Consider the following 26,770-nt stretch of genomic DNA (forward strand, 5'->3'; position numbering starts at 1 on the left):
CTCATTGTTCAGTCGGGAATAAACCCCACATAAAATTTATTTTGTATCCAGCCTAGTCCTTCCAGAGACTCGGCTACACATATTACCATAGAAAGACTTTTCATGATGTCAAGGTACCATTGGGCCATAGTACCACCCAATTGACGGCTATGCGACAATGTGCAGACCAATCGAGCAGAAATAAAGTGATCAGTGGTGCGATATTTACAATGCAATGACGGGTGTGCAGTTGGTGCAGACAATCGTTGCACCATTTTTAAGTAGCAGTAGCAGGAATTGTATGACCACTTTAGTGGTGCAGGGAATATAGGTAATTGGAGGGCATACACGCTACTGAGCCACATCTACAGCGCAAATATGAATTGTTTTAAGGAGGTTCACCCAACTTGGATCTCCCTTGCAAAGTTAATGATTGGCAGTCTACTGACCATTCTTTCTTTACCTGCTATGAATATTTTTTAGCTGAAATACTTCAAGATCTGTGACGCGTTGCCTTTAGTTTCGTCATTGTGATCCTTTGAATGTAGATGCATGTATACAAAAAAACCAAAACAAAACATTGGACATATGAAAAAAATATGCCACACAACTTTATTTCAATGCATTAAATGGATGCTGCATTCACACCAGGGCAAACCAAACAGAAAGAAGCTTGAGGGAATTAATAGTTTAAATAGCTTATAAATGTAACACAGTGTACTGTGAAAATGTACAAATAAACAAGTTAACATTTAAAGCTGAAAAGAGGACTCACATTGAACTCAAGTGGTAAAATGAAACACTAGAATAAAGACTGTCAAACAAAACGCATTGCGGTACTGCAGGCAGAATGACCGTATCTAAAAGTAGATACCGTGTATTTATTCATACGGCACTTTCAATCAAAAAAGAGCAACATTCCACAACTAGTGCACCTTTTGGTACGTGACATGAAACGTGTAATAGCACAGTAGAATAATTATTACACATCAAAACTTTTTCCCCGACCACATAATAAAATTATAATTCTCCGCTACTGGACCGTGTGGGACAATGTGGCAATGTATTGAAACAGATATTGTGTTTTGAGTTTTTCAGTCAAATTGCAGGTTTTTCTTCATTGGCTGTAAATGAGTTTGTTGTGAGGTTTGGGGAATTTTTGGAGTGCGTCTTGAGGGGACGTCACTGGCGGGATGATGGAGGCGGCTTAAAACCTTTGGCAAAGGCTGTTTCGGATAACCAATGACAATCAGCACACACATGCAAAATAAATATGGATGGTGTTGTGAGTACAGCACTTGCATGTTAAAATGTAAAAAAATGCAACTTTTAATTTTGTTCATTTTTTTATAGCTAAAAGTTGGAATATTTAAAGTAAAATGTTCCCTCTAATTTTCTATGCCTCTGAGCATTTACACAAACTCCCTTGAGTATTCCTTGGACCAAACCAGTATCCTGTATAAAACTTGAGACCATAACAAGTGATGTAAGTATGATACAACACATTTCAAACCACCTGTAAAGGACGACGAGTTTATTTGACAAATTGTTCGCAATCGCAAACATTCCTGCTGACTTCGTGTAAGCCGGAAGTATTATTTTGAAAGAATGCAGAAGGGGATAACAGTTGGTGAGACAGAGATTTGTGACATGAATGAAATCAGCCCAGTTTTGTTACTTTTATTTTAGCACCTGCCACCCCGCGCTTCCTGTCAGTGGTGATTGTGAGGGAGTGTCTGTGTGTCAATGTACAGCCGTGGCCAAAAGTTTTGAGAATGATACATAATTTTCACAGTCTACTGCCTATTTTATTATGATGGCAATTTCCATGTATCCTATTTGCCACACTGTAAGGCGCACCTAAAAGCATTCCATTTTCTCAAAAGCCGACAATGCGCTTTATAATCCGATGCACCTTGTATGTGGATCAATGTTCAGATCTTGCAAGTAGTACAGGTTCTGTAAAGCGCTTTGTTCCAGCTGCAGCGGTTGTGAAAGCTCTATATAAGTACAGCTGTACAGTGGTACCTCTACTTTCAAAATTAATTGTTTCTGGAAGAAATTTCTTAACTAGAAAATTTTGTAAGTAGAGACGCGTTTTCCATGTAAATGCCCTAATTCGTTCCAAGTCCCCCCGAAATTCAGACATGTTTTCTAAAGCACAAAACTGCATCAAAATATGTAACAAATACATGTTACAATTAGATTATTGCACAATAAATGAGAGTTGTGCATAAAGTAAAATACAAAGAATAGAGCAGCGGTGCTTACCCTGGGTTAGATTGTACCCAAGGGGTTCGGTGAATCGGTCTCAGGGGTTCGACGGAGCCTCTGCCATGGAGGTTAAGACACACCCGACTCAAGACGTCAATTAGTTATGACATGCCCGCTTGGCCAATGCTGGCTAGCTGCAGATGGTCACATTAGATTGCTTGTTCAATCAGTCCTATGAGAAATTTAGTTCGCTCAGTTGTCAACGTGTGACTGTCGTGATAGTACGTCATACAATTTGAAAATAAAAATAAACTATACTTAGGCCAAGTAATTTTTAAAAACTTTTTTCTGTTTTTAATAAATGTGTGGAGTGTTTCTCTAATGTCTTGAATTTGTAAAAAAAAAAAAATCACAGTTTTATTTTTCATTAAAGAAGGTGAAAGTGCATATGAACTGTTTGGGTTCGGTACCTCTAACAAGGTTAACAACCACTGGAATAGAGTAAAGAATAAAAATGATGGTCATTTAACTTCTAACTACGTCCTCATAATTTATTGCCCTCTTAAGTCCACGTTCTCTCTCAGAAGTGGTTTTTGCCTGGCTTTTGTTGGCTTTAAACAATCCTTCGAAAATGTCCAAGACAAACAGCACAGTGGGTGTGATTCACATTTACGTAAAACTATCGGAATGCCTCATGGCCCAAGGGGCGAATAACGAGGATGCTGCATAAACACATATCTATCTATCTACACGCATAGACACATATAGTAGAGGTCACTCTTAGCCAATGGGATACCAGGAAGACGCTCGGTAATAGCCAATGGTAGAGCAGCTCTAAGTATGTTGCGTTCAGGAAACTGAGCTGCGAGGAGGAGCCCATACTGTATTTGTACCTTTCGTATCTTGAAATTTATTTTGTAACAAGAGGCAATATTTTCCTGTTGAGGCATTCTGTAACTTGAAAATTTCATATGAAGAGACGTTCGTAAGTAGAGGTACCACTGTATTGTATTGTATTCCCTGTAGCGTGGCTTGATCTAGTGAATGCATCATACAACCGCAGCCACTGTTGTAGCGTCTATGTTATGTGCCTTATAATGCAATGCAATTGGAGCACCACCAGTACAGAACTTCAGTTCAGGAATGGCAGCAGGCAGGTATGAGTGCATTTAAATCAGTGGTGTCCAAACTTTTTGCCAAGGGGGCCAGATTTTATGTGGTAAAATGTCGGGGGGCCGACCTTGGCTGACATTCTTTACATTGAACAACAATATTGTTCAACAAATTTTAGTAAGCCAGTCTGTTTCACATTTCCATTTTTATTTTAATTTCAACAATCTTAAGAATTTATTTTGGTTCATTTGAAACAGGTATATCACATGTAACTGCTTATTCACTTGACTTTTTCTTAAACAGAAGTCTCCTGAGTGCAAATTGATTGATTTGAAACATAAAATGTATCACCATGACTTTTCAATAGTCACAAAACCTTTGACTCGAACAACAGGGAAATGAATAAGCAATACACATATCCACAACTGCAAGGATCATTTGAAATGTGACATATCAGTCAATATAAACACGGAGTGATGTCTTGTTAACTCGTGAGTGATGCCCTCAAGTGTCTAAATGCTATTACTCATTTAGTGAATGCTATTACTCATTTAGCCACTAGAGGGAAGCAGTACTCTATGAAACATCACTCACCAGTCTACGAGACCTCAGTCAATGCAACACGTGTTCCATTGCGCCCAAACGGCACTGATTTTATGACGGGCCGAGGGCCGGATGAAATTTGGCTGCGGGCCGGATTTGGCCCCCGGGCCGGACTTTGGACATGCCTGATTTAAATGCACAGAGAAGGAAAGACTTGGAGGACTTCCTGGTGTCAGGAAGGAGAACAAAGAAGCTAATTCTTTCCAGAAAAATAAAAATAAAAACACTGGGGACAGACTGATAATCTGCAAAAAGGTGCAAGGATTGGACTAATAATTTTGTCTAATAAATCCCCCTTTTCGATTGTATGGGGCATCGGGGGTGGGGGGGCACAAAACCCTTGTTGGGAGAAGAAAAGGTGAGCGCTAGCATTTGTCCTGTGTCATGCCAACAGTAAAGCATCCTGAAACCATTCATGCATAGGGATGCATCTGAGCCCAGGGACTGGGTTCACTCACAATTTTGCCTTAGAACACAGCCATAAAACCAGAATTGTCGCACAACATGCTCCAGGAGTGACTTCTCCCCGCCATCCAATAACCATTTGGTGAGAAACAAAACTTTTTCCCAACATGATGGAGCGCCTTGCCACAAGGCAAAAGCGATAACTATGTGTCTCATAATACAAAACATCAACATTTTAAGTCCAAGGTCAAGAAACTCCCCAGACTTTAATCCCACAGAGAATTTGCGATCAATCCTCAAGAAACGGGTCAACAAAAAACGAACTCCAAAATTCTGACAAACTGCTAGCATTGATTGTGCAAATTCTAACTCTTTGCGTAAACTTAAAGTTACGGTCTATAAAATGCTTTGAGACTCATTAAATGCTTGTAATTACATTTCAGTTTATCATCATAACATCTGCCAGAAAGATCTGAAAACAGTGCCGCGACAAACTTTGGGAAACCCAGTGCTTGTGTCATTCTCAAAACTTTTGGCTCTGACTGTTTGCTTCAAACCACAGAAAAACAACTGAGCTCGCACCCTGTGTTGCGCTACTCAAACTTTAAGCGAAGCAGGAATGGTGTGGTGTCCCGTTTGGAAATTGTGGTGAAAATGAGTGTTGATTTTGACAGCCTGTCTAGTAATTTTCGTTTTTATTACTTTTACTTGTGTTTAATCTAGTCAGGTTTTAGGCAATTAAAAGTCAGATTATTTCCGTCTTATTCTTATTTTAGCCAGACTTGTCCATGACTATTTTAGTCTAGTTTTAGTTGACGAATAACTGGCTTTAGTCCTTGATGACCTGATGACATTTTAGCAGAGGTGGCAAATTCAGGTCCAAAGTTGGGCTTCAGTCACGGGTGGTTTTACTCAACTGGCTGGTAAACAAGCTCATTCACCTGCGGACACATCTATATTTTCTCATTGGCATTGAGGAAATGACCCCGCGACCCAGGGAGAACAGAAAAATAAATAACACTTGATATTTCTTGACACACATGACATTTCGTCACGTCTCGTTTGAGTTAACGAAAATGCAGAGACATTTTAGCATGGTTTTTATTTTGTAAACCTCATTCAGTCTCATTTTTATTTGCCAACAATATGGAATGATAGATTTCATTATCGTCACGCCACCAGCATTTTCATTGGGTCTTATCTCGTCTCTCTCTCTCTCGTAAGTCTTGTTGATGATGACATTCCATCTTAATTTTTGTTGACGCGGAGACAGTGAAGAAATGAGTGTGAAAAAGTGAGAGCAGTGTGCAAATGCTCATGCACGCATCTTAGAGGGAACATTGTTTATGAGTATCGGGCTCACAGTAGTGATAAATAATAACTAGAACATGAAACCAAATTAAAAACACTGTAGTTCCAACCTACAACCTGTTGCATTACGAGCCTAAACCTTAAAATAATGATTGAATTAAGACGTCCTTTTCGTGACAACTGGCCTTTGTGAGGTGTCTTATGGCTGTATGAATGCAAAAGTTGTTTTACGGCGGTACAATTGCAAAACACTACAGAGGCCTGTGAACAACCTAACCGGATTGCCGTGACGATGGACCAAATGGTGCGTACATTATCTGGCATCATTTAGCTGTCGAGCCACCGTCAGGATCTCCTTGGCTCCTTTGCTTAAGAGCAAGTTGGCCAGATCCACCCCCAGGCGCTCGGCATTGTCCTGCGAGCCACCGCAGATCTTGATGACTGTCACCCCCACACGCTGTACCTGCTCGTCCACTTCGTCCTGCCCCTGGAACAGCCGCTTCGTTACAAAGCGCTCAAAATGGTCGCCGTGGTAGCTGGTCAAAGTTTCAACTCTGATGCCACGTAGGACAATTGAGTGCACTCGAAGAACGGGTATGTCCTACTAATTGTGGTTTTCCACTACGGCCCTGGACTACTGTGCACCAGGAGAACAACTAAGATGCACGAGTCCTATATTGGTGTGTTACTGTTCATGCTAGTGAGGCAAAAGTTGCCAACTGTGTGCCACTCGTACGTCGGGTCACATGATAAAATTCTGCTTCAGTAAACCCCAAATTGCAGGTTCTGTAATAACTCACCATTACTGTTGTTTTTGGGTGTATTTCCACTTTCCGCCACTGTCGTCATGATGCCTTCAGAATGCAGCGGATGTATGCTGATTTATGATTATTTCTTATTTATTTAGTTTTTTAATCTTGGGCATAATTATTTATGTATACATTTAAGACAATAAGTTTGTAGAATATTATTATTATTATTACTATTTTAGTCAAATACAATACTGGGTACAATTCTATGTTCCGTTCAAGTGTATTCCAAAATATTTTTTTTCCCCAATTACAAATTGTTCACCAATTATTGCTGTTTATTTTGTATTGTTTAGCGATTAAAAAAAGAACAAAATAATAATCAAGCAATATCGCATGAGAGGGACTGATGTCACTAACCTTGTTGAGACTGATTGTTAAGTAAAAGCAGGTGTTTGCACGTTTTCTTTTCATGAAACACAAAAACATTCAGTCCGTTTTTGTTTAAGTTTGACCACGGTGCCAAGCGATTACTTGGTTATCAAAACGGTAGTCGATTCATTTGATACTCGGTTAGTTGTCGATGAAGTGTGACACCTCCAATGCAACACACTGTATATTTATCGTATCAAATTTCCCTTGGTCTCGCTAATCATGTTAAATATCGTTCAATGATTTTGGAGTATTTTCAAGTGTTTCAACTCGAAAGAAAAAAACTGAAATGCTGTAAAAATATATTTAAGGAATATTTCAAAAGTGTATTTCTATATTGCAGATTTCACTTATTGCAGGGGTGCACGACGGGTTTACTTTAGTTCACATCAAGCCCTTAACTATTACTACAAGTAGTGAGGGGGATGTCAACTCATACAGTTTTGCCTGACGAATACCATGCGGTTGTTCTATGAATGAAATGTCCCACGCATGAGGATTAAGCGCTACATTTAGAATAATAATAAGTGAAATAAATGGTCAAATGGCTTTCCAGACTACTACTAAAACACATTGATTGGTCAGACACGGATTTCAAAATGTAAAGGTGAGGAATATCTTGTAGGTATAATGATTGTGGGGTCCACGTTACCTTGAGGGTAGTAGCAACGCTCGTCTGCATGGTGTCCTTCAGAAAGTCCGAACCATCCAGGCTGTACACGGCCCCTGTCAAGTAGAGCTGTGGGCACATGAGACCAAAAGCTTAACATCCTCTATTTACTGAATGGGGAACTGCTTTTCATAACCAAATAAAGGCTACTTGCATTCCACTGCTACGCGGATGACTGTCATCTATGTCCCACTGAGCAAAAAAGATGCTCTTTCAAGATCTGGATGGTATTATTCCCCCACCCCCACCCTCCCAATGAAAAAAAGACAGAAGTAATGGCATTTGGTCCCAGTGGCCCTTGTACATCCCATTCTGTAGACTTGGGGCCCCTGGGTCCTAATCTCAAAACAACAGTCTCAAACTTGGTTCTTAACCTGGGTGGACCGAGCCTTATCTGTCGCCGCCCCCACCCTCTGGAACGCTCTACCACAACACATCCGCTACTGTACTGACCTCCAATCCATCAAATCATCCCTTAAAACTCAGCTGTTCCGCTATGCTTTTAATACCTTTTAATCTTTTACCCATTTTTCTTTTGTTCATCTAAATGTGCTTTTGTAAATTATGTATGCTTGTTTTAAATGCACATTTTTATCCTGTGTTTTAAGCTCTTGTAAAGTGTCTTTGAGTGTGATGAAAAGCGCTTTCAAATAAAATGTATTATTATTATTATTATTATTAAATTAGACAGTGATTTTAAATTGGATCGGCAAATTGGTGCCATTGTTAAATCTAGCTTCTTTTATTTTAGACAGCTGGCTAAAGTAAAGCCTCTCCTTTCTCATGAGCACTTTGAAACAGTAATTCATGCCTTTGTTACATCCCAGCTGGATTGCTGTACTTGACGTTACTTTGGAGTCAGCCAATCCTCCATTAAGCATCTCCAGTTGGTCCAGAATGCCGCTGCTCGCCTCTCGACCGGTACTCGTAAGAGGGAGCACATAACTCCCATTTTGGCATCTCTTCACTAGCTCCCTATACATTTTAGAGTTCTTTCGAAGATCCTATTACCGTATTTTCACGACCATTCGGCCCACCGTATGGTTGGGCGCAGTCACATTAATGGGTGCTATTTCTGTATTTTACATAGACAAAACGCACTGTATTATTGGGCGCAGTTTTAAAGTGGTAAAACATACGCCAGCTTAAACATACGGCATGCATGCGCACATGCTAAAAACACGTTAGTTTGAAGCATACGGTAGCATGCCAAGACATACAGATACAAGCTAAAAACATGTTCTTAAAAAGGCAACGGAAGTAAAACTGAGTTCCGTTGTATTTTATTTAGCCATCGTACAATGTACTCACGTTTTTCGATCAATCATCACCCCAACCATCAAAGTCCTCATCCTCTGTATCAGAATTGAACAATTGTGCAAGTACCGGCAATAATAATAATAATAATAATAATAATAATAATAATGCTCTTGCGACGCGGGGGTCCAGTCTCAAGTACCGGTAATCCATCAAAAACGCCACGTTCCCTCTCGTTGTCAGAGTCACTCTCATTGCCATGTGGCTCCACAGAAATGATGCCGGCTTTGCCAAAACTCGAACAACAGTGCAAGCAGACACGTTCGTCCAAGCAGCCACAATCCATTCGCAAATTGTGGTGCAACTCGCCCAGCGCTGCCTCTCACCCTTTGTAAAGTTGTGTTTGCCATCGATCATCCATTGTTCCCATGCCGTTCGCAACTTTACTTTGAACGCCCGGTTGATGCCGATGTCCAGCGGTTGGAGTTCTTTAGTCAAGCCTCCGGGAATAACGGCAAGCTCAGAGTTCATTTGTTTGACTTGGGTTTTCATCGCTGCTGTGAGATGGGCACGCATGCCAAAAGCATAACCGACGGCTTGAAGTTTGAACTGAGCTTCGTAGGCGTGTCTCTTTGTAGAATTTATTTTCGGGGGTTCTTAGAAACCAAAACCGAAGTTGTTTTGCAACAATGCACATAGCCACACTCTATACAGGTGTTGGTACCTGCTTGGGGTGTCCCTTTAGCGTCCACTTACACGCCCACCCTTCACACATTGGCGGACTTCTTCGCCACATGCCTGTCCTCATTCACGTCTGCCTTTTCTCTCTCTCTCTCTCCATATATGTATATATACACACGCCCACCCTTCACTGATTGGTCGACTTCTTTGCCGCATGCCTCTCCACAGTCACTTCCGCCTTTTCTCTATATAAACAGCGTGTCGGCTGTCAGTCAGGTTTTGGAACTCAGCGCATACACAAGACGCTCCGCATCATAAGGCGTCCTATCCATTTTGGAGAAAATTTAAGACTTTTAATGGCACCTTATAGTCGTGAAAATATGGTGTTGTTTTTCAAATCTTTAAAGGGCCTTGCTCCACCTTACCTCTCTCAGCCCCTTCACCCCTACGTACTTGTTGCCTCAGGTCTGCGGGCTAGACATTATTCACAAACTAAGTGGAGGCTTAGAGGGATTCTCTCTCTGGAATTACCTCCCGCTGAACGTTAGGTAAAACTCGGCTCAAAACTTATTTTTAATCTTTGGCTTTTGACTCAGCATGAGACTTGATTTTTAGTTTTACTTTTTTTTTGCTTTATACCATCTTTGTATCTTTCTGTTATCTTTGTTATTAATCTATTGTGCTGATGTTGTGTATATGATTTTTGCTCCATGTACAAGACTTTGTACACAGTGGTAGTTGTTTGAAAATGCTCTATAAACACAGTTGAATTGAGTCAATTACTGCCCTAACAGAGACAGTCGGTGGCAGTTTTTTATGTGTGAAAAATGGTCCCAAAAAAAAAACCTGCACCATGAACTAAAACAGAAATCAAATTGCATTGGTATATAACATGTAGATTGTATAACTTTCGTGATTAACAACAAATGCATAGTGGTTATTGTAATCTGATTTCTATTCATGAGATAACCTTTTTTGGGAGGCTTTCACATTTTCATTCAATATAAACAACAAAAGTAAACCTCGAAGAAAGGTTCTCTTATTTTATTGCAGTACTTCAATTAAAAAAATTAAAGCTCATAGTACACAAATTAAATACACTAAAATATTCTTTTGCACCGAGACTCATTCATATCAAATTTATCGTTTCTTTGGTTATATAGAAATGTCATGAGATGCTGAATTTTTGGTTTTCATGAACTGTAAGCAATAATCATCCAAATTTAAAAAAAGAAAATCACTGCGTCTATTATAAATCATATAGTATCATAAATAAATTGAACCAGTGATATACATAGTTTTAAAAAAAGAGTTTCCCATGATATTCCAATTTATTTAGATGCAATTGGATAGAATAAAACCCAAAATGATTCATACCTAGCAAGTTAAATGTTGTTTTGGCAGCTTCAAAAAGGTGCCGTGTTTTCATGATTTCTTTTTTAAATAATACAGTGTTTTAAAATATTACCCAATTTGTCATGACTTTGCATGTCCACAAAACTATCTGAAATCCAGACTAGGTGTTTTTTGTTATTGTTGTCCGACATGTCGGACCATTGGACTCGCAAAATTTATTTCTCAACTCGATCGAGTCCAACTATGTTTTTATTTCTGAAAACGAATGTCCAGATGAACATTCTCCAAGTTTTTGGTATTTAAAATAATATTTTTCTGTCCGAAGGTTTACTCTTGATCTCATCTGAACTTGGAATTTATGGACTCTATACTTGCATAGCCACTGTTCGACAGGATTAAAATGTTCTCGCCAATGTGATGTCAGATTTCATGTGGCTTTAAAGTTTGACGATTAGCTGTTGCCGGCCCGTCCAGAGTGTACCGCGCCTCTCTCTAAATGGCAGCTGCGATCGGCTCCAGTGCATACGCAACGTCAATTAGGAAAAGCAGAACAGAATACAAAGCACAACAAATCACAACGTACCTGCGAGTCTATCACCTCTGTGTGCACAGCCACAGGAACACTGCAGCCTCCTTCCTACAAATGACACTTAGATGAGGAGCGTATTGGACAAGGATGTCAATATCCAGCGGAGTGCCTCAAAATTGGCACAATTTGGATTAAAATATCCCTCAAAAAGGCAAACAAAAACTCAAAGGTGATGTGAGATTTCATCTGAAGCAGTACCGGTAACTCGGCAACGGTATATACTGTACCTAACGGTACTTATTTTTGTTTTCTTTTATTTTCTTTGTGAATTCATATCCAGCAGAACAGGACCGAGCAAAATATGTAACCACTTGAGTTCAATGTTATTTTAGATTAACATTAACAAGGAAAAAAAGAAGAGATGCCCCACTCATTCATTTGGGATGCGTTAAATGTTGAATGGGGTTGAATTGACACAAAAGCCAGCACGAGTCAACAGCAAATTTCGATCAGAGATGGCATTTTGTGTCACAAAACGTGTTTTTGAAGCTCATTCAAAATCTTTCTTCCGAGCACATCATGTTTTTAAGATATATTTTTTTGGTTTTGGTTTTCAGTTTGACCCACAAAATCTTGCATAATACGCTTTTTACTGAGGGTTTTAATTTATTGCTATGACAAATAATTGTATCCACCCGTTGCTCATCCTAATCCTTCATTCATAAATATTGCTCAATATATTCCTTTGAAATATATTGTTTTTATTATATTGGGCTTTCACAACAGCTGCAGCCCGAACACATAGCTTTTCAGAGCATGTAACATATAGTGACAATAATACAACAGAACACTATTATTATTTGCTATGACTACCCTTACTTAGCTCTGATTATATTTTAGTTTACTACAGGGGGATTTCACTTCTTTTTGAAACTGCAATTAGGAAAGTTAAAACGTTGCTCAAACCATTGCTGGTTGAGCATTCGTTTATGTTTTTTTTGGAATCGATCCGATATTGGTTGACAAATTGCCCTATTCGTTGTTCTTATGCTCGAGCCAAAACTGTCACGGTAGTGCTTTGACGCCATCTGGTGGAATTTTGGCACCAAGGAAACAACGTGAAGTCAGTTGAGGCTCTTCGTTTCAAGCACTGGTTCTCAATCCGTTTACACTAACACTGATATGACCAACGTTAAAATACAGGAGCAAAGTCCTCCCAAGTCGTCTTTCGTTCTCTTCTTCGGCATTGACAAATAAGAAGAGAGTTCCCTCCTACTTATTACGTAAGATTGGAAATGGCGCACAACTAGAAAGAGTTTTACAGTCAACCTAAGCATGTCCGCAGCTCAGCACCTGCGTACTCGCAGATTTTCATATTTCATGCGTGTATTCATGTGCTGTAACGGGTCGGTCGTGGGAGTTTGGTTGCTAGAAAAGTCAAAAAAAGGTTGGGCACCCCTGATTTTGAGTTTACAGTTCACCTGCCATGCATGCTTTTGGAATGTGGAAGGAACCGTTTCCTTCCACATTCCCGTGAATACCCGGAGAAAACTGACACAGGCACGCTGAGAATCTGCAAACTCCACACAGGAAGCCCAAGACCAGAATCGAAACCATGATCTCTGGAGTGTAAGGCCCACCCACGTGCTAACCAGTCGACCAACACGCCCATTATTGTAAACCACTGTTACGCTAAGCACATTTTAAACACATCACCACCCTTTAATATATTGTAGTAAAACTCAATCTAAATAATAATTCATTGAAATGATTTGCACCTCATTGTTTAGGTCATATTGTACCTCAATGAAAGGTTAAAAACAAACAGTTTTTAAAAATTAAATTCAAAAAGTTAAGCCCAACTGAATTGTACGTAGGCAGTGTACATGGGAGTCCATGTACCACACTTTGAGACTCACTGAACTTGGTCTGTGCACATTATTTTCTGTGGGATTTTTTGGACATAAGAACAACTTGAAAGTCAACCAGCGACACAGAACAGAGGTTCCACTGTACATTGGAAATGGCGTGTGTGTGGTTGTAGCGTGCCTACCAGATGCCTGAGAAATGCTCTCTCTGCTATGCAGCGCAGCACAGTGTCAGTGTCGTTTAGTACAGACAGCATCTCCAGGATGTCTCTGTCTTTGGCTCGAACCTCCACGGCCAGAGCGCCCTAAGGCAAAAATAAAAAAAGACGCTGCAATCAAAACCAGTGCTTTTCCAACAAATCCACGTTTCAAGCAATATTGTTCCCACCTGTCCGACAGCATACATGCAATCCTCGGGCTCCAAGATCTAGCAGAGGACAGACGATATGTTCGATGATGGCTGTACAGTGTCCTTGAGTGTTATGAAAGGCGCTTACAAATGTGATATATTATTATTATTATTACTAGACCAGTGTTTCCAAACTTGATTGCGCCAAGGCACATATTTCACATTAGAAAAAAAATATCACTGACAACTACTGTAAGAAGTGAAAGAGCATGTTTTGCCAATCACTAGACGTCACTGACGTAGACAGTTCTACAAAGATGACATTATTTGTAGTCCGTAAACAATTTTCAAACCAATGATGTGAACCTGCATCATTTTACACAACACACTAATGTCCTGGTACTTGTACTGAGAGGTGGCGAGATGTGATTAAAAAAAAAAGTAAATATATATATATATAAAATAATAATAGTAAATAAATTGGAACCTGGCTGATTCGGTTTTCCCAACCCATCCTCTTTAGACCAGCCGCAGCAAGGATGATAGCAGCAAAATCCTCCTTTTCGTCCAGTTTCTTCAACCTTGTATTCAAGTTTCCACGCTGGAGAGGAACGCTTAGGAAAGACAGCGCCAAGACAAAACAATCCCTTCCTGGCCACTACTTCAGGTACACTCGATACACTTCTAATAATGCTCTGTTTTGATTGACATCGTCAGGTAAATCCTAATCGATCGACATGGTTATTAGTGTGGTTCTACTTAATGTGAATGATACGTGTACACAATTGAAAAGCCCAATATTGCTATTAAACAGGATACGATATCTTTAAACACCAAGTGGGGAAATCTCCTTTTCAACTGAGCAGCACGACGCAGTGAACTGGTGCCAATCACGCTGCAAAAAAACGCACAGCATGAAGTTGTTGGGGTTTTTTTTTCTCCGTGTGACCACACTGCACGGAGCGGGGATTTAGCGGGTAGGGTGTACCTTTTTTCTGGAAGAGTCTCCAACGTTTTCCCTACATGTTTTGGATGCAGGACGACAGCATCGTGGGGGTTCTCTCTCCTGAAAGAAACCAAAAGAAAACAACACTTAAGTATAGTCGAATCTCCAAACTTGAATTCAGTTTAGGTAGTTTAAAAAAAAACTGTGGCTATTGCTTTGGGCAATATTGCAATTGTGATGTAATTATTTTTTCCCCAGGTTTCTCTTCCAACGGATTTTTTTAACACACAAAGTCAACAACATAAAATGTATTACCATATAGTAGAGCTGTCAAACGATTAAAATATTTAATCTAATTAAAAATGCAACTGTCATAATTAACTCAAATGAACTAAAAAATTAATCGTGATTACTCACACATTTTTTATCGTTTCTGAATTTCCTTTTACATTTTTGTCCTATTTTTCCCCCCCATTTTAATGCTCTCATCAAAATGGAATCAGTTTTCTATGTGCCAAATGCAAATATTTACTGAAATAACAATTTCGATTTTCAATTTTTCATGAACATTTTTCACTTGGTGCAGTTATTCACACATAATCTCTCACACAATATTACTGTCCATCAATAACGGTGAAAAAAATATTTTGTCACACAACAGCTGTTTTAACAGCTTTTTTTATGAAATCAAAACAGAGCAATATAACATTATAAAATGCACATCTAAGGTACATAGTACTCAGCCTATAGTGGATTTAAACCATGGTTGCATACTCAATTTTTCTCAAGTTTGCTTTCAACACAGCAGTCTGTTTCTGTATGTTTGTTGAAGAATAACGAGACACCGGACACCAGTGTTCATTATGTGCCGCTGTACTCGAAACTGCCGGTCTTACAAACAAGCACACGCACTTCCCCCGTGATGCAGGGGCAAACCATTCTGAAAGGGGGAGAGAACATTTTTAATCCCGTTAAAATTCATTTAAATTAATGCCAATAAAAATGCGCTAAACTGACAGCTCTACCATATAGAGATTTCAAATTTAATATGGATGTTTTGGTCCGGTAGGTTAGGCTTACGCGAAAAAAAAAAAGGCAAAGAAACCATGAATTAATATGAACGACAGTTTATCATTGATCTACTTTAATTAGAGTTGTTTTAAGTCCTTTAAGTGTTCACAATGACAACAACTGTGGCATTAACATCCGATTAGAACAGTAATGCAAAGAAATCTTTGGCTTTCCCACTTCAACATTTCATGTTTCACAAAACAATATGTAAACCGCAATTCTTCAGCACTGAACCTATCCAAGACACTCTTATTTAGATAAATGTGTGTGTGTGTGTGTATATATATATATATATATATATATATATATATATATATATAAATTTTAAATGATTTTCCCCCCACTGTACTCGAAATATTGCGATTTCGATTTGAATTCCGATCACCGTATTTTTCCGCACTCTAAGGCGCACCTCAAAGCATTCAATTTTCTCAAAAGCCAACAGTGCACCTAATAACCTAGTATATGGATCAATATTCAGATTTCTTGGACGTAGTCTTTGAAATGTTCTGTAAAGCGCTTTGTAACTGCTACAGCAGTTGTGAAAGCAACGCGTATTGTTTTGTGTTTTGTGTTATTGTAAAGTGTCCTTGGGTGTCTTGAAAGGCGCTTATAAATAAATTGTATTATTATTATTATAAAGCTGTATTGTATTCCTTTTGGCATAGCTCTATCTAGTAGATGCATAAAGTAACCGCAGCCACTATTGTAGCTTCTATTCTATGCGCCTTAGAATGATATATGTAAAGAGTTTGAAAATAGGCCATTTATTGAATGTACGCCGTATACTCTGAAGCGTCTTATAGTGCGGAAAATACGGTACTTGTTCAGCACTACGAATGCTGCAACATAGTAGAGATACACACGTTTTTTTTTACAGCAGATTTCTTTTTAGAGCAGCACGGTCAGTGACATAGTGGTTAGCATGTCAGGCACACAGTGGTGAAATTAGGAGTTTAAATCTTGTGTCCCACCATGTAAAGTTTAAATGTTCTCCCGTGCTTGCATGGGTTGGTACAGGTATTTCCGACTTTCTACCAGCTCTCACAATCCAAAAGAAATGCATGCTAGGTTACTTGAAGACGCTAAAGGAATCACACACTTCGAGAGGTGTTACTCACTTGAGCACAGCTGCGATGGTGAATCCTGGAGGCAGCGTGGTGGGAAGGTCCTTCAGTGAATGGACGACCACATCGACACTGCGGCACACAGAGGGATGCGGTCATGTTAGACAAGCTCCATCTCCTTGTGGAAGAATACAACCATTCACAAGTGTCAGCATGCTTTGAAGACTTCTGCTTCAACTCAAGATGTGGGTGAAATGAAAGATTTTGCTTCAGCGTTTCTCGTTCATCCACGTACTGTTTGGAAATTTCATTCAGAGAGTAACTATTGAACAAGCTCCAGCTGCAATAAACCTGCATCTTTCCACTATGTGCAGGCCATCGGTTGCCCAGTAAAAGTGACGCATGGGGTTGAGTTGGCCAGCACTACTCACATATTCTTCTGTAGAGCAGTCTCCAACTCTTTGGTGAACAAACTCTTCTCTCCAATCTGTATTAAACAAACAAAAAAGGCTTCTGATTTAGTGTGATTTTAAGTCACATGCAAGGGGTTTTTGTACAGTAGCAACATAACCCAAATTGATGTTGAAAGTCAGCATGGGCTGTAGTTTATCACTACCATACGATACCTTTAGTTTAAGTCATTATACAGTAAATATATGTGTAGACAAAACACTTCTGAGCAATAACTATAAAGTAATCAAATGAAAAAACTGTCAAAAAAGAATAAGCACAAACTAAATGTGCCTTCATGTGCCACGTGATGACATCTTTTTATGACCCAGTACAAACTAGTTTGTGATGTGTCGTTGGTAAATCAAGGACCCCTGATACATGACAACCTTTCAAATTGAACTTCACAAAAATTCAGGATTCGGTCAGCGCCTTCTGATGTGATGACATAGTCTTTTGCTGCAATTTCTGGCAACCAACTCCAGTCACAAAATCCTCAAAGATTGAAATGCTGTCATGGGTGACTTGACGGGAGAAGTCAGCGTATCTTAAGATTTCAGCCCAGTGAGCAATTACAATTAGAAGCAGAAAAAGAACAAGCATTTCATCTTAACACGAACAGCTTCACGCCCCAAGCACAAACTGTAATCTCCCTCTGCACATCTGCCAACATTTATTGACAAGTTATCAAACAGTTAGCCACGATGTACTCTCTAAAAACTAACTTCTTGACACGTTTGATGACAACTATGACAGTTAAGAATGCAAAGAAAGTCAAATCGGGTCATCAATGCTTGATCCCTCCATCCATTCTTTTACCGCCAATGCTTGATGTTATTCGACTTTCATTTATGAACTGCTTCACACATGAAAAATGAAACAGGGAGTCAAACACTGCACCTGCTATATGCAAAATACCAATGGATGGGGAACTATTTGATATTTTAATTAAGAAAAAAAGTATTTTATTTAGGGGCAGGCAGCCTGGTGGTCGACTGGTTAGCACGTCGGCCTCATAGTGCAGAGATGCTGGGTTCTAGTCCGGCTCCAGCCTTCCTGTGTGGAATTTGCATGTTCTCCCCGTGCCTGCGTGGGTTTTCTCCGGGTACTCCTGTTTCCTCCCACATCCCAAAAACATGTATGGCAGGTTAATGGAACACTCTAAATTGTCCCAAAGGGAGATGCGGATGGTTTTTCGTCTGTGTGTACCCTGTGAAGGGCTGGCAACCAGTTTAGGGTGTCCCGCGCCGACTGCCCGCCTAAACTTCTTAACCACTTATCGGACTGTTTGTATCCTGGACTGTTCACATATCCCTTGCCTTACAGGCAGCATCTGACAAGCAAGCGAGCTTCAAGAGTTCACACCTTCTCATTTTGCCATTTGGAAACGGATCGCGTTGAGGACTTTTTCATGTGCACGCTGATGACGAGCCTTACCTTCGATAAAGCCGTGTCAAGAATTTTGTCCCCAATTGTTGACATGGCCACTGAAAGAGAGAAGAGAGTACAAGTCGGTAAATAACTTGTGAATGCGAATCCTTGTCTGCTAATTCATCTGGCCAACCAAACCATTTTCGAGACAGTACAGTTGTCCTCATTATACCCGCAGCTGAGCTAGAGTCGACAGCTAACATTGGATGAGAGGTGGGTTGCACCCTGGACTGGTCGCCGGACCATGAGAGTCGTGTCTTTCCTGTTACTCTGTCCGCGCCCACTGTGACGATTTGCCATCATTTTTCATATCTCTTTGCTGTCATTATTACCATATTCACCATCGCATCATTTGGACACATCTGCTACTCATATTTTGCTGTCATACTCGAGTAACGTCGGTAACCAGTGACAAATTAGTGATAAGTTCATGAAATGACTGTCACTTGTATTTGGGTTTGCTTTTGTGCAGCTTTGCCTTGGCTCTTTCTGGTGGCATCTTGGTGCTAAGAAAACAAATTGGAGTTGAGGGGCTTCATTCGGACAAAAGTGGTTCCATCTTGTGACAGCCAAAGGACATTATAACCCCTTTTTGAGAGACGTCAATTACTTTTGCAATTTGTGGCAAGTCTCGGTCCTTATCCCCTCCGACACAAACAACCACACTGTCTGCACATAGGTCCGGCGCTTCTATCTAACATTAAATAGTAAACAAAACAAAAATAACAACAACAACAATAAAAAATACTAATATTCATGAGGGACATAAAGGTTCGAAGTGATGATTCTTACCAATTTCCAAAAGGATGTCAGGGTGAAGCTCTTTAAGTTTTTCTGCAACACTGTCCGTCTGAATGCGAGCCAACTATAAGAACACGATGCTTTGTATGAGTTTTTAAATGCATCATACGTTTTAGACTTGTATGAAACGGAAACAGTGCACGGTGCTGGCTGTCATACAATCACTACCTAGAATGGAAATATTCAAATTAAACATTACATTACACGTCCAACATCTAATGCCCCAAAATCTGATGGGTGAACTTACTGTGAAATAGTAAAGACTCCCCAAATTCAGTGTGATATGGCCAAACCTATTAAGCACATAATAACTACATGTACTGCAACACACACTTATTTTACTACCATAATCAATGAATCCGTTAATTATCTTCAAGATTATTTTGACAGTGCAGAAAATGAACAATGATAAAGTAAAATTATGATACAGTTACTGGTTAAGTTCAGAATATGTCAGAAAATAAGCAAAAATGTCAATCATTATTTTTCTAAGTATTTTGTAAAAGCAGATGCTTGGAAATGTCTGATTATGGGTATGTTCGGAAAACAATCTGCCGCATGTGCCCTACTAGTGGTAGTAAACTAGATATAAAGTAATAAATAATTGCGTACAAGTAGGTGGCACAAGTCTTGGAAAAACATTATTGGTGAGACACTATCGTTTTACTAGTATGATCTAGTCATTTTACTAGTATGTTAATTGTCTTACAAAGTAAGGACGAAGTGGGTACTAGTACATGGACCTCGAGATGGATATCAAAAAAGCATTCAAACTGTGTTCCATGGTTAAATATATAACTCAATCCATGCAATACTGTACCTGACTCTTGCGTGTTCCGATCCGGATGAGACGGCTGACTCTTCCATCCCCATTCTACAACATTAAGAAAGAACGTTTAAAAATCCACACACCTTCGCAGATGTTGCATCAATACACCTCATCTATAAACCACAATCTGACTTAACCGTGATGTACTTGAATTGTCCTTCCTCCATAATTCTGCTTGTGAACTGGAGAATCTATTGTGCCTGCCTGCTGTCTCGTAGAAAGGACCTGTGCTGAAAGCCTCAAGATGGTGAACAGTAGTCTTGTTAAGAAGACAAGCCCTCATTCACAGAACCTCCGCCCTGATGCATCCCTGTTGCCGAGAGATAAGGGCCGGTCTCTTGAGTCCGTTAGACGAAGCAGGGAGGGGCAGATCAGTGTATAAGGTGTGGTCCAAAGCGTTTTAATACATAAAGTATCAGTTACTGTATTTCTGAATGTTTACCAATAAGACAAGACAGGTTCATACAAACGAGAACATGGAAAAAAGCTGTTTGATCAATTATTACTTTGTAAAAAAAATAAAGCGTCCTCCGCACAAACATTAGCTGTCCGTCATTCAACTTTATAGAAAACTAAACTTGAATAAGACAAAGTTGATTAGTTTTGAGTAAATCTCGATCGCTTCCTCGTTAATAAAACGATTCATCATGCACAAATTAAATGCAGGTGTCCATTGTATTACGTACGTAAATACATTATAGTTTTTCATTATGGTTTTACTGTTACTGTTATTCAAGCCAAGTACGCGATATATTCACAAATTCCAAAAACTTCGTAATCAACTTTTTTGATACCGCCCCTCTCGATCTCAAGGTTCATTGTTGAGCTCGTAATCGATGACAGACATCAACGTTGGCCAATTGGAACGCCGCCTGTAGAGTTTACGCGGAAATACTACCTGCTCAACCCATTCGACAATGGCTATGCTTAACGCGTGGCTCAAGATTCAAAATTCAAGATGTATTTATCATTTACTCAGTAATAATAAAGAGGTAACACACAGGCAATCGAATTCTTGCTTTGCTAGTTTCCCTCTACTTAAAAAAAGGTGTTAGCGCGTGGTGATTTATATAAAACTTACCGTATAGTTCGCCTCTTCCGTCATAGCATGGGCCTGATTATCTGTGTTTATTTTCCTAAAATTGCGGCGCGTTTAGCTGTACCCAGAGTCAATTATGACAGGAAATCCTTCAAAAGTCCGGCGCTCATTTTGCATGGCTCCTCTTGACCGAGAAATGTGACGTCGTTTAATGATGTGTCGTTCGCGAAGGAACCGGCCCTTAGAGCCGGCTCTTTGAAGTGAACGACGGGAGCCGACTTTTTTTTATCCTGTTTTCTCCCCTCCTTCGGTTAAAGCCGCACGTGATTGGGAAAGATCCGTGGTAGGAGAGGGAGGGGAGGGTTACACACACACAAACACAAACACACACACACGCACACGCTGCAGTGAGAGAGAAGGGGGAGGAGAGACACAACAGCAGCACCTGTGAGCAGCACACGAACAGGAGAGACAGGGATACGAGAGAGAGCTCGATAGCGCTACAGAGAAAAAACAACACGGTGGAAAGTGGAAAGGCGAGAAAATGGATAGGAAATGCAGTGAAATTTGGACTAATTTGAACTTAATTGATAGTTCAAAGGCAGTGTGTAGACTGTGCAAGGTTAAAATATCCAATATAAAATTTTAATTCATAATTTGTTGCGTGGTAATCAAAGCGCACTTGTGTTATTTTACTGTAAATATTTAAAAGCTTCTAAATATACAACAATCAGAGATTGGAACTTTTTGTTGACCCTTTTTGTTCTTCTACTTTGTAATTTATTTTTTGTAACACTCCCATGTTGAATATGTTCAGAAGAATATAAATCAAGCCATATAAATAATAAATATTTGATACACTGTATATATTTTTTTTACATTAGTAATTCATTTTACACATAATTTTGCATTATTTTGGTAGTAAATTAAGCAACAAAAAAAACAGAGGAGCCAATCGGGAGCCAAAAGGCTGGCTCTTTTTAGTGAGCCGAGCCAAAAGAACCGGCTCTCTAAAAAGAGCCGGAATTCCCATCACTAACGTCGTTATTGAAGTGTCTCGAGGTCATTTCCGTGTTTCATGTTTCACTCACGGACGTATATATGAATTGACTATCAATGCCTCTTACCCGCCATCTTACGTTGCCAATTCATAAGCGTGCCTAACTTGAAGCCATTGGTTTCGCTGCTTCTCCTATTTTTCGTCTCTACGGCGAAAATGAAAAAAAATGTATAGCATACGGTTTAAAGCAATAAGTACATTATCTCTGCGTTCTGCAAAAATGTGTCTGCATCATGTTTTCAAAACCATCAACAATTGAATGAAAAGCAAACCCTACTTTTGTTATTGTTGCTGTTTTTGTAATCAGTGGATTTGATTTGTCGTGGTGAAGAAGGAGCTGAGCCAAAGGGCGAAGCTCTCAATTTACCGGTCGATCTACGTCCCAACCCTCACCTATGGTCACGAGCTATGGGTCGTGACCGAAAGAACGAGATCCCGGATACAAGCGGCTGAAATGAGTTTTCTCCGCAGGGTGTCCGGGCTCTCCCTTAGAGATAAGGTGAAAAGCTCAGTCATCCGGCAGGGGCTCAGAGTCGAGCCGCTTCTCCTCCACATCGAGAGGAGCCAGATGAGGTGGCTTGGGCATCTGATTCGGATGCCTCCTGAGCGCCTTCCCGATGAGGTGTTCCGGTCATGTCCCACCGGGAGGAGACCCTGAGGAAGACCCAGGACACGCTGGAGAGACTATGTCACCCAGCTTGCCTGGGAATGACTCGGGATCCCCCGGGGAGAGCTGGAAGAAGTAGCTAGGGAGAGGGAAGTCTGGGCTTCCCTGCTAAAGCTGTTGCCCCCGCGACCCGGCCCCGGATAAGCGGTAGATGATGGATGGATGGATGGATGGATGGATTTGATTTATTATTAACAAGAACGACGCAAATAATTTATGTGATGGGTAATATATATGGGCAATGCAAATCTGCTGGTGTTAATTCAGCGCCACAGGGTATTAATGTTAACGACCGACAGAGTCTCTATATGAATCCACAGTAACAAGTGTTAAAATAACATTTTATAATGTGTTAAAAATTCAGCACCCAACAGTGTGTTACGCAAACAAAATATAGTCTTGTCAGTGCAGGAATAATGACACTATTGAGTGTATAGAGTTTAAGAAATGTATATGTCCACCCAAACTCCATACTGTGTGTGTAAATAAGACAAATTAAAAAAAAAAATATTCAAAAAAATTCTCTTTATTAAGTCCATTTCAGCAGTTCATTAAAAACACATGTAAGGGATGTTTTTTATTGTCATCATTTTCATGTAAAAACGGCCCATCGTGCCACTAACAAAATCAGGTCACCATTAACAGTTAAAAAAAAAAAAAACATTAATTCTAAATGAATTCGGTTAATTTTTTAAAACATATAGTATTTGTGGTAAAAAAGAAATGCCTTATTGTGATGAAGACGATAATGTTCCTGAAATTAGGGAATTCATTTTCAGGATCTACCCATACAAACATCCCATTCAGTTTTTTTTTTACCCAGGAGATAGTGGTCACACTAGACTTTAAAATTTGACAATTGCACGTGATCTGGACAGTATAGCTCTCTGTGCGTGAACGTTGCAAGGCGAATTATCCAACGGTCAATTGTCATTTTAGAAGTCCTTAAATTGTCTGTGTTCAAATGAGGAACAGGTATGCAGCAGGCAAAACCGGAACACCACTGCTACCTGCTGGACACTAAACAGAACGGAATCGTGACAGGCACACACATTAATCACCCGGGATCACAATCAAAACTAGGGACAATTCAGAGTGGTCCAATAACCTGCTGTGCATGTTTTTGGAATGTGGGAGGACACCAGAGTATCGGGAGAAACCCCACGCAGGCACAGGGATAACATGCAAATCAGACACCATGGTAATCAGTTAAAAGGTGTGGGGTGGTCTCTGCAGGTCAGGGATGAGATGCTGCCCCATGTGGTGGAATTCAAGTATCTTGGGGTATCGTTCATGAGTGAAGAAAGAATGAACCAGGAGATCGCTGAATTGATCTGTCGTGATAAAGAAGGAAGTGAGGTGAAAAGGCAAAGCTTATCAGTTGATCTATTTTTCTACCCTCACAAGTTCGGGACCGTGAAAGACCAAGATCGCCGATATAAGCAGATATAAGCGGCGGGAACGAGTTTTCCAAGGTGTGCGGGTTGTCCTAAATAGATAAGTGAAAAGCCTGGTCATTTTGGAGGGCCTCAGAGTCAAGCCACTGCTCATCCACATCAAGACGAGCCAGGCTTGGGCATCTCAATAGGAGGCCTCCCTGGTGAGGTGTTCCAGGCACGTCCCACTGAGAGGAGGGCTCAGGGGTGAAGAAGCCGGCACTACTGATTTTGAAGGCCCTGTACAGTTTGGATTGACCTAGCAAATAAAGGCAGAAACCTGATTTTTAAAATTCAATATCCACATGCAATGGAAGTAGTGTAGCCAAGAGTGATAATAATAATTAATAATAATAATAATAATAATAATAATAATAATAATACCGATGGGCGGCCCGGTAGTCCAGTGGTTAGCACGTCGGCTTCACAGTGCAGAGGTACCGGGTTCGATTCCAGCTCCAGCCTCCCTGTGTGGAGTTTGCATGTTCTACCCGGGCCTGCGTGGGTTTTCTCCGGGTGCTCCGGTTTCCTCCCACATTCCAAAAAACATGCATGGCAGGCTGTTTGGACGCTCTAAATTGTCCCCAGGTGTGAGTGCGAGCGTGGATGGTTGTTCGTCTCTGTGTGACCTGCAATGGGCTGGCAACTGATTCAGGGTGTCCCTCGCCTACTGCCCGAAGACGGGTGGGATAGGCTCCAGCACCCCCCACGACCCTAGTGAGCATCAAGCGGTTCAGAAAATGGATGGATGGATAATAATAATACATTTTATTTGTAAGCGCCTTTCACAGCACTCAAGGACACTTTACAACCAAGAGCAAATAATAAAACCACAGTTAAAATTATAAATAAATGATGCTACAAATCAAATAAAATAGGCTGTTTCGAATAAGTACATTAAATTTCATGAAACAAATCAAATTTAGATTTTAAATGTAGATGTTTCTGATAGTGGAATATGGGGTGAACTGTACGTATCACTGACACAACTCCACACACTCCAAACTAATAATAATAATAATAATAATACATTTTATTTGTGGGCGCCTTTCTAGAAACTCAAGGACACCTTACAACAAGCAGTTAAAATCACGAGTACAATGTTAAAAACTACATCAAACAAGATAAGAAAAAATACAACAAAAATAAATAAATAAAATAAAATAATGGCTTTATGGTCTGCTTGTCGAAACAGATGTGTTTTGAGGCGGGATTTGAAATGTGTTAATGAGGCTGTATTACGAAGGTCAGCGGGGAGTGAGTTCCATAGCTGGGGAGCAGAGCGACTGAAGGCTCTATTTCCCATGGTGACGAGGCGAGCAGGGGGGACAGAGAGGAGGACAGAGGAGGAGGAACGAAGAGAGCGGACAGGCGTAGGAATATGGATGAGGTCAGATAGGTATGGAGGGGCTAGGTCATGAATGGATTTGAATGTGAGGAGCAGGATTTTATATTGAATGCGGTGTAAAATGGGGAGCCAGTGGAGATGTTGAAGGACAGGTGTAATATGGTTTATGTATGGCGTGAGTGTGATAATGCGGGCGGCTGAATTTTGGACCAGCTGAAGCTTATGGAGGGTTTTTTGGGGGAGACCAAACAGAAGGGAATTACAGTAGTCGAGTCGCGAGGTGACGAGGGTGTGTACAAGTATAGCAGTGGACTGAGGAGTGAGAGAAGAGCGGAGCCGGTGGATGTTTCGAAGATGATAATATGCAGAACGAGTGATGTGGTTGATATGTGAGGTGAAGGAGATGTATGTGTATAATATAATATAATGTATAATGTATAATCAGTGGCAACTTCAGCAGGGCTCAGGAAGTGAAACTTGCATCTTTGCAACCGACAGACATTTCAATTTTTGTTGTTGTAAAAACTGGCAGAAAGTTCCAAAAGTTAACAGATTAAGAGCCTTTAGAAGAGGTAATTTGAAGTTTGTTACTCTCACCCCAAAAAGAAATGTAATAACCTTAGTCGTTTGTCAGTGCAAGGATCAACGGAGTACGAAGGCACACGTCACAGTTTTGCAGTGTGGGTTGGTCCCGCGCTGTACTTCCGGTGGAGACGTGGCTCTGCACTGCTGCCATATTGACGCCAGGCAAGCTAACAACCATACATTTTCAAGCGAGCTGTACTCTCTTACCTTGTCTATTCGGAGTAATTAAAATAACTCAAGCAAAAACAACAAAGAAGGTGAAGGCCGACATTCTATAGAAAGAGAAACAAAAATGGTAAGTAAGAATCGTCAGACCCATAAAGTTAAATACGTTTCGTTGGGCCTTGGCTTCAAAACATAGGCTAAGCAGGTAGCTGGCTAATTCGAGACAACAGTTGGGTCTCTGAAAGAGAAATTATACAATACATTTTGGAGTGATTTTCGTTGAGCTGTCATTTTTGACACAAATTTAATTCCAGTCATTAAAACGGATTGTTGTGACTGAAAGGACGACACTGTTGTGT

At 40.2% G+C, this 26,770-nt stretch overlaps 3 protein-coding genes and 1 long non-coding RNA gene across 7 annotated transcripts in view; 1 reads left to right on the forward strand and 3 right to left on the reverse strand.

Moving 5' to 3' along the window:
• The window catches only part of arcn1b (archain 1b), a 102,295-nt gene that overhangs the window by 58,068 nt on the left and 17,457 nt on the right, over positions 1-26,770 (forward strand). For both annotated transcript variants that reach the window (XM_052078964.1, XM_052078963.1), the window contains exon 2: positions 26,432-26,541. In XM_052078964.1, coding sequence (XP_051934924.1) covers positions 26,539-26,541 — 3 coding nt within the window. In that variant the 5' untranslated portion in view covers positions 26,432-26,538. The remainder of the gene's footprint in view (positions 1-26,431; positions 26,542-26,770) is intronic.
• On the reverse strand, positions 573-21,357 carry LOC127609216 (porphobilinogen deaminase-like). Of its 3 annotated transcripts, none has more exons than XM_052079048.1 (16): positions 21,193-21,357; positions 20,273-20,421; positions 20,103-20,156; positions 19,274-19,346; positions 18,488-18,537; positions 17,032-17,087; positions 16,655-16,732; positions 14,505-14,582; positions 14,336-14,411; positions 14,004-14,117; positions 13,556-13,594; positions 13,353-13,472; positions 11,354-11,407; positions 7,459-7,545; positions 5,429-6,112; positions 573-4,135 (listed from the first exon to the last, which is right to left on the reverse strand). In XM_052079048.1, the coding sequence occupies exons 2-15, from the start codon at positions 20,276-20,278 to the stop codon at positions 5,939-5,941; spliced, it is 1,059 nt and encodes a 352-aa protein (XP_051935008.1). In that variant the 5' UTR covers positions 20,279-20,421; positions 21,193-21,357; the 3' UTR covers positions 573-4,135; positions 5,429-5,938. The 3 variants fall into 3 exon arrangements, with proteins under 3 accessions (XP_051935008.1, XP_051935006.1, XP_051935007.1); XM_052079046.1 differs by having other exon boundaries at positions 20,249-20,421; XM_052079047.1 differs by lacking the exon at positions 20,273-20,421.
• Positions 20,036-26,770, reverse strand: part of LOC127609110 (alpha-2-macroglobulin-like protein 1) — a 254,157-nt gene continuing 247,422 nt past the window's right edge. The window contains exon 36 of the mRNA XM_052078831.1: positions 20,036-20,069. Within this exon, the coding sequence (XP_051934791.1) occupies positions 20,051-20,069 (19 nt within the window). The 3' untranslated portion in view covers positions 20,036-20,050. The remainder of the gene's footprint in view (positions 20,070-26,770) is intronic.
• LOC127609312 (uncharacterized) lies at positions 24,069-26,438 on the reverse strand. The gene is made up of 3 exons (XR_007964531.1): positions 26,280-26,438; positions 24,276-24,572; positions 24,069-24,211 (listed from the first exon to the last, which is right to left on the reverse strand). It is a non-coding gene; the product is annotated as an uncharacterized LOC127609312 (long non-coding RNA).

The sequence above is a fragment of the Hippocampus zosterae genome, chromosome 10 (genome assembly GCF_025434085.1).
Source record: "Hippocampus zosterae strain Florida chromosome 10, ASM2543408v3, whole genome shotgun sequence".
In the NCBI taxonomy this organism is placed as follows: domain Eukaryota; kingdom Metazoa; phylum Chordata; class Actinopteri; order Syngnathiformes; family Syngnathidae; genus Hippocampus; species Hippocampus zosterae.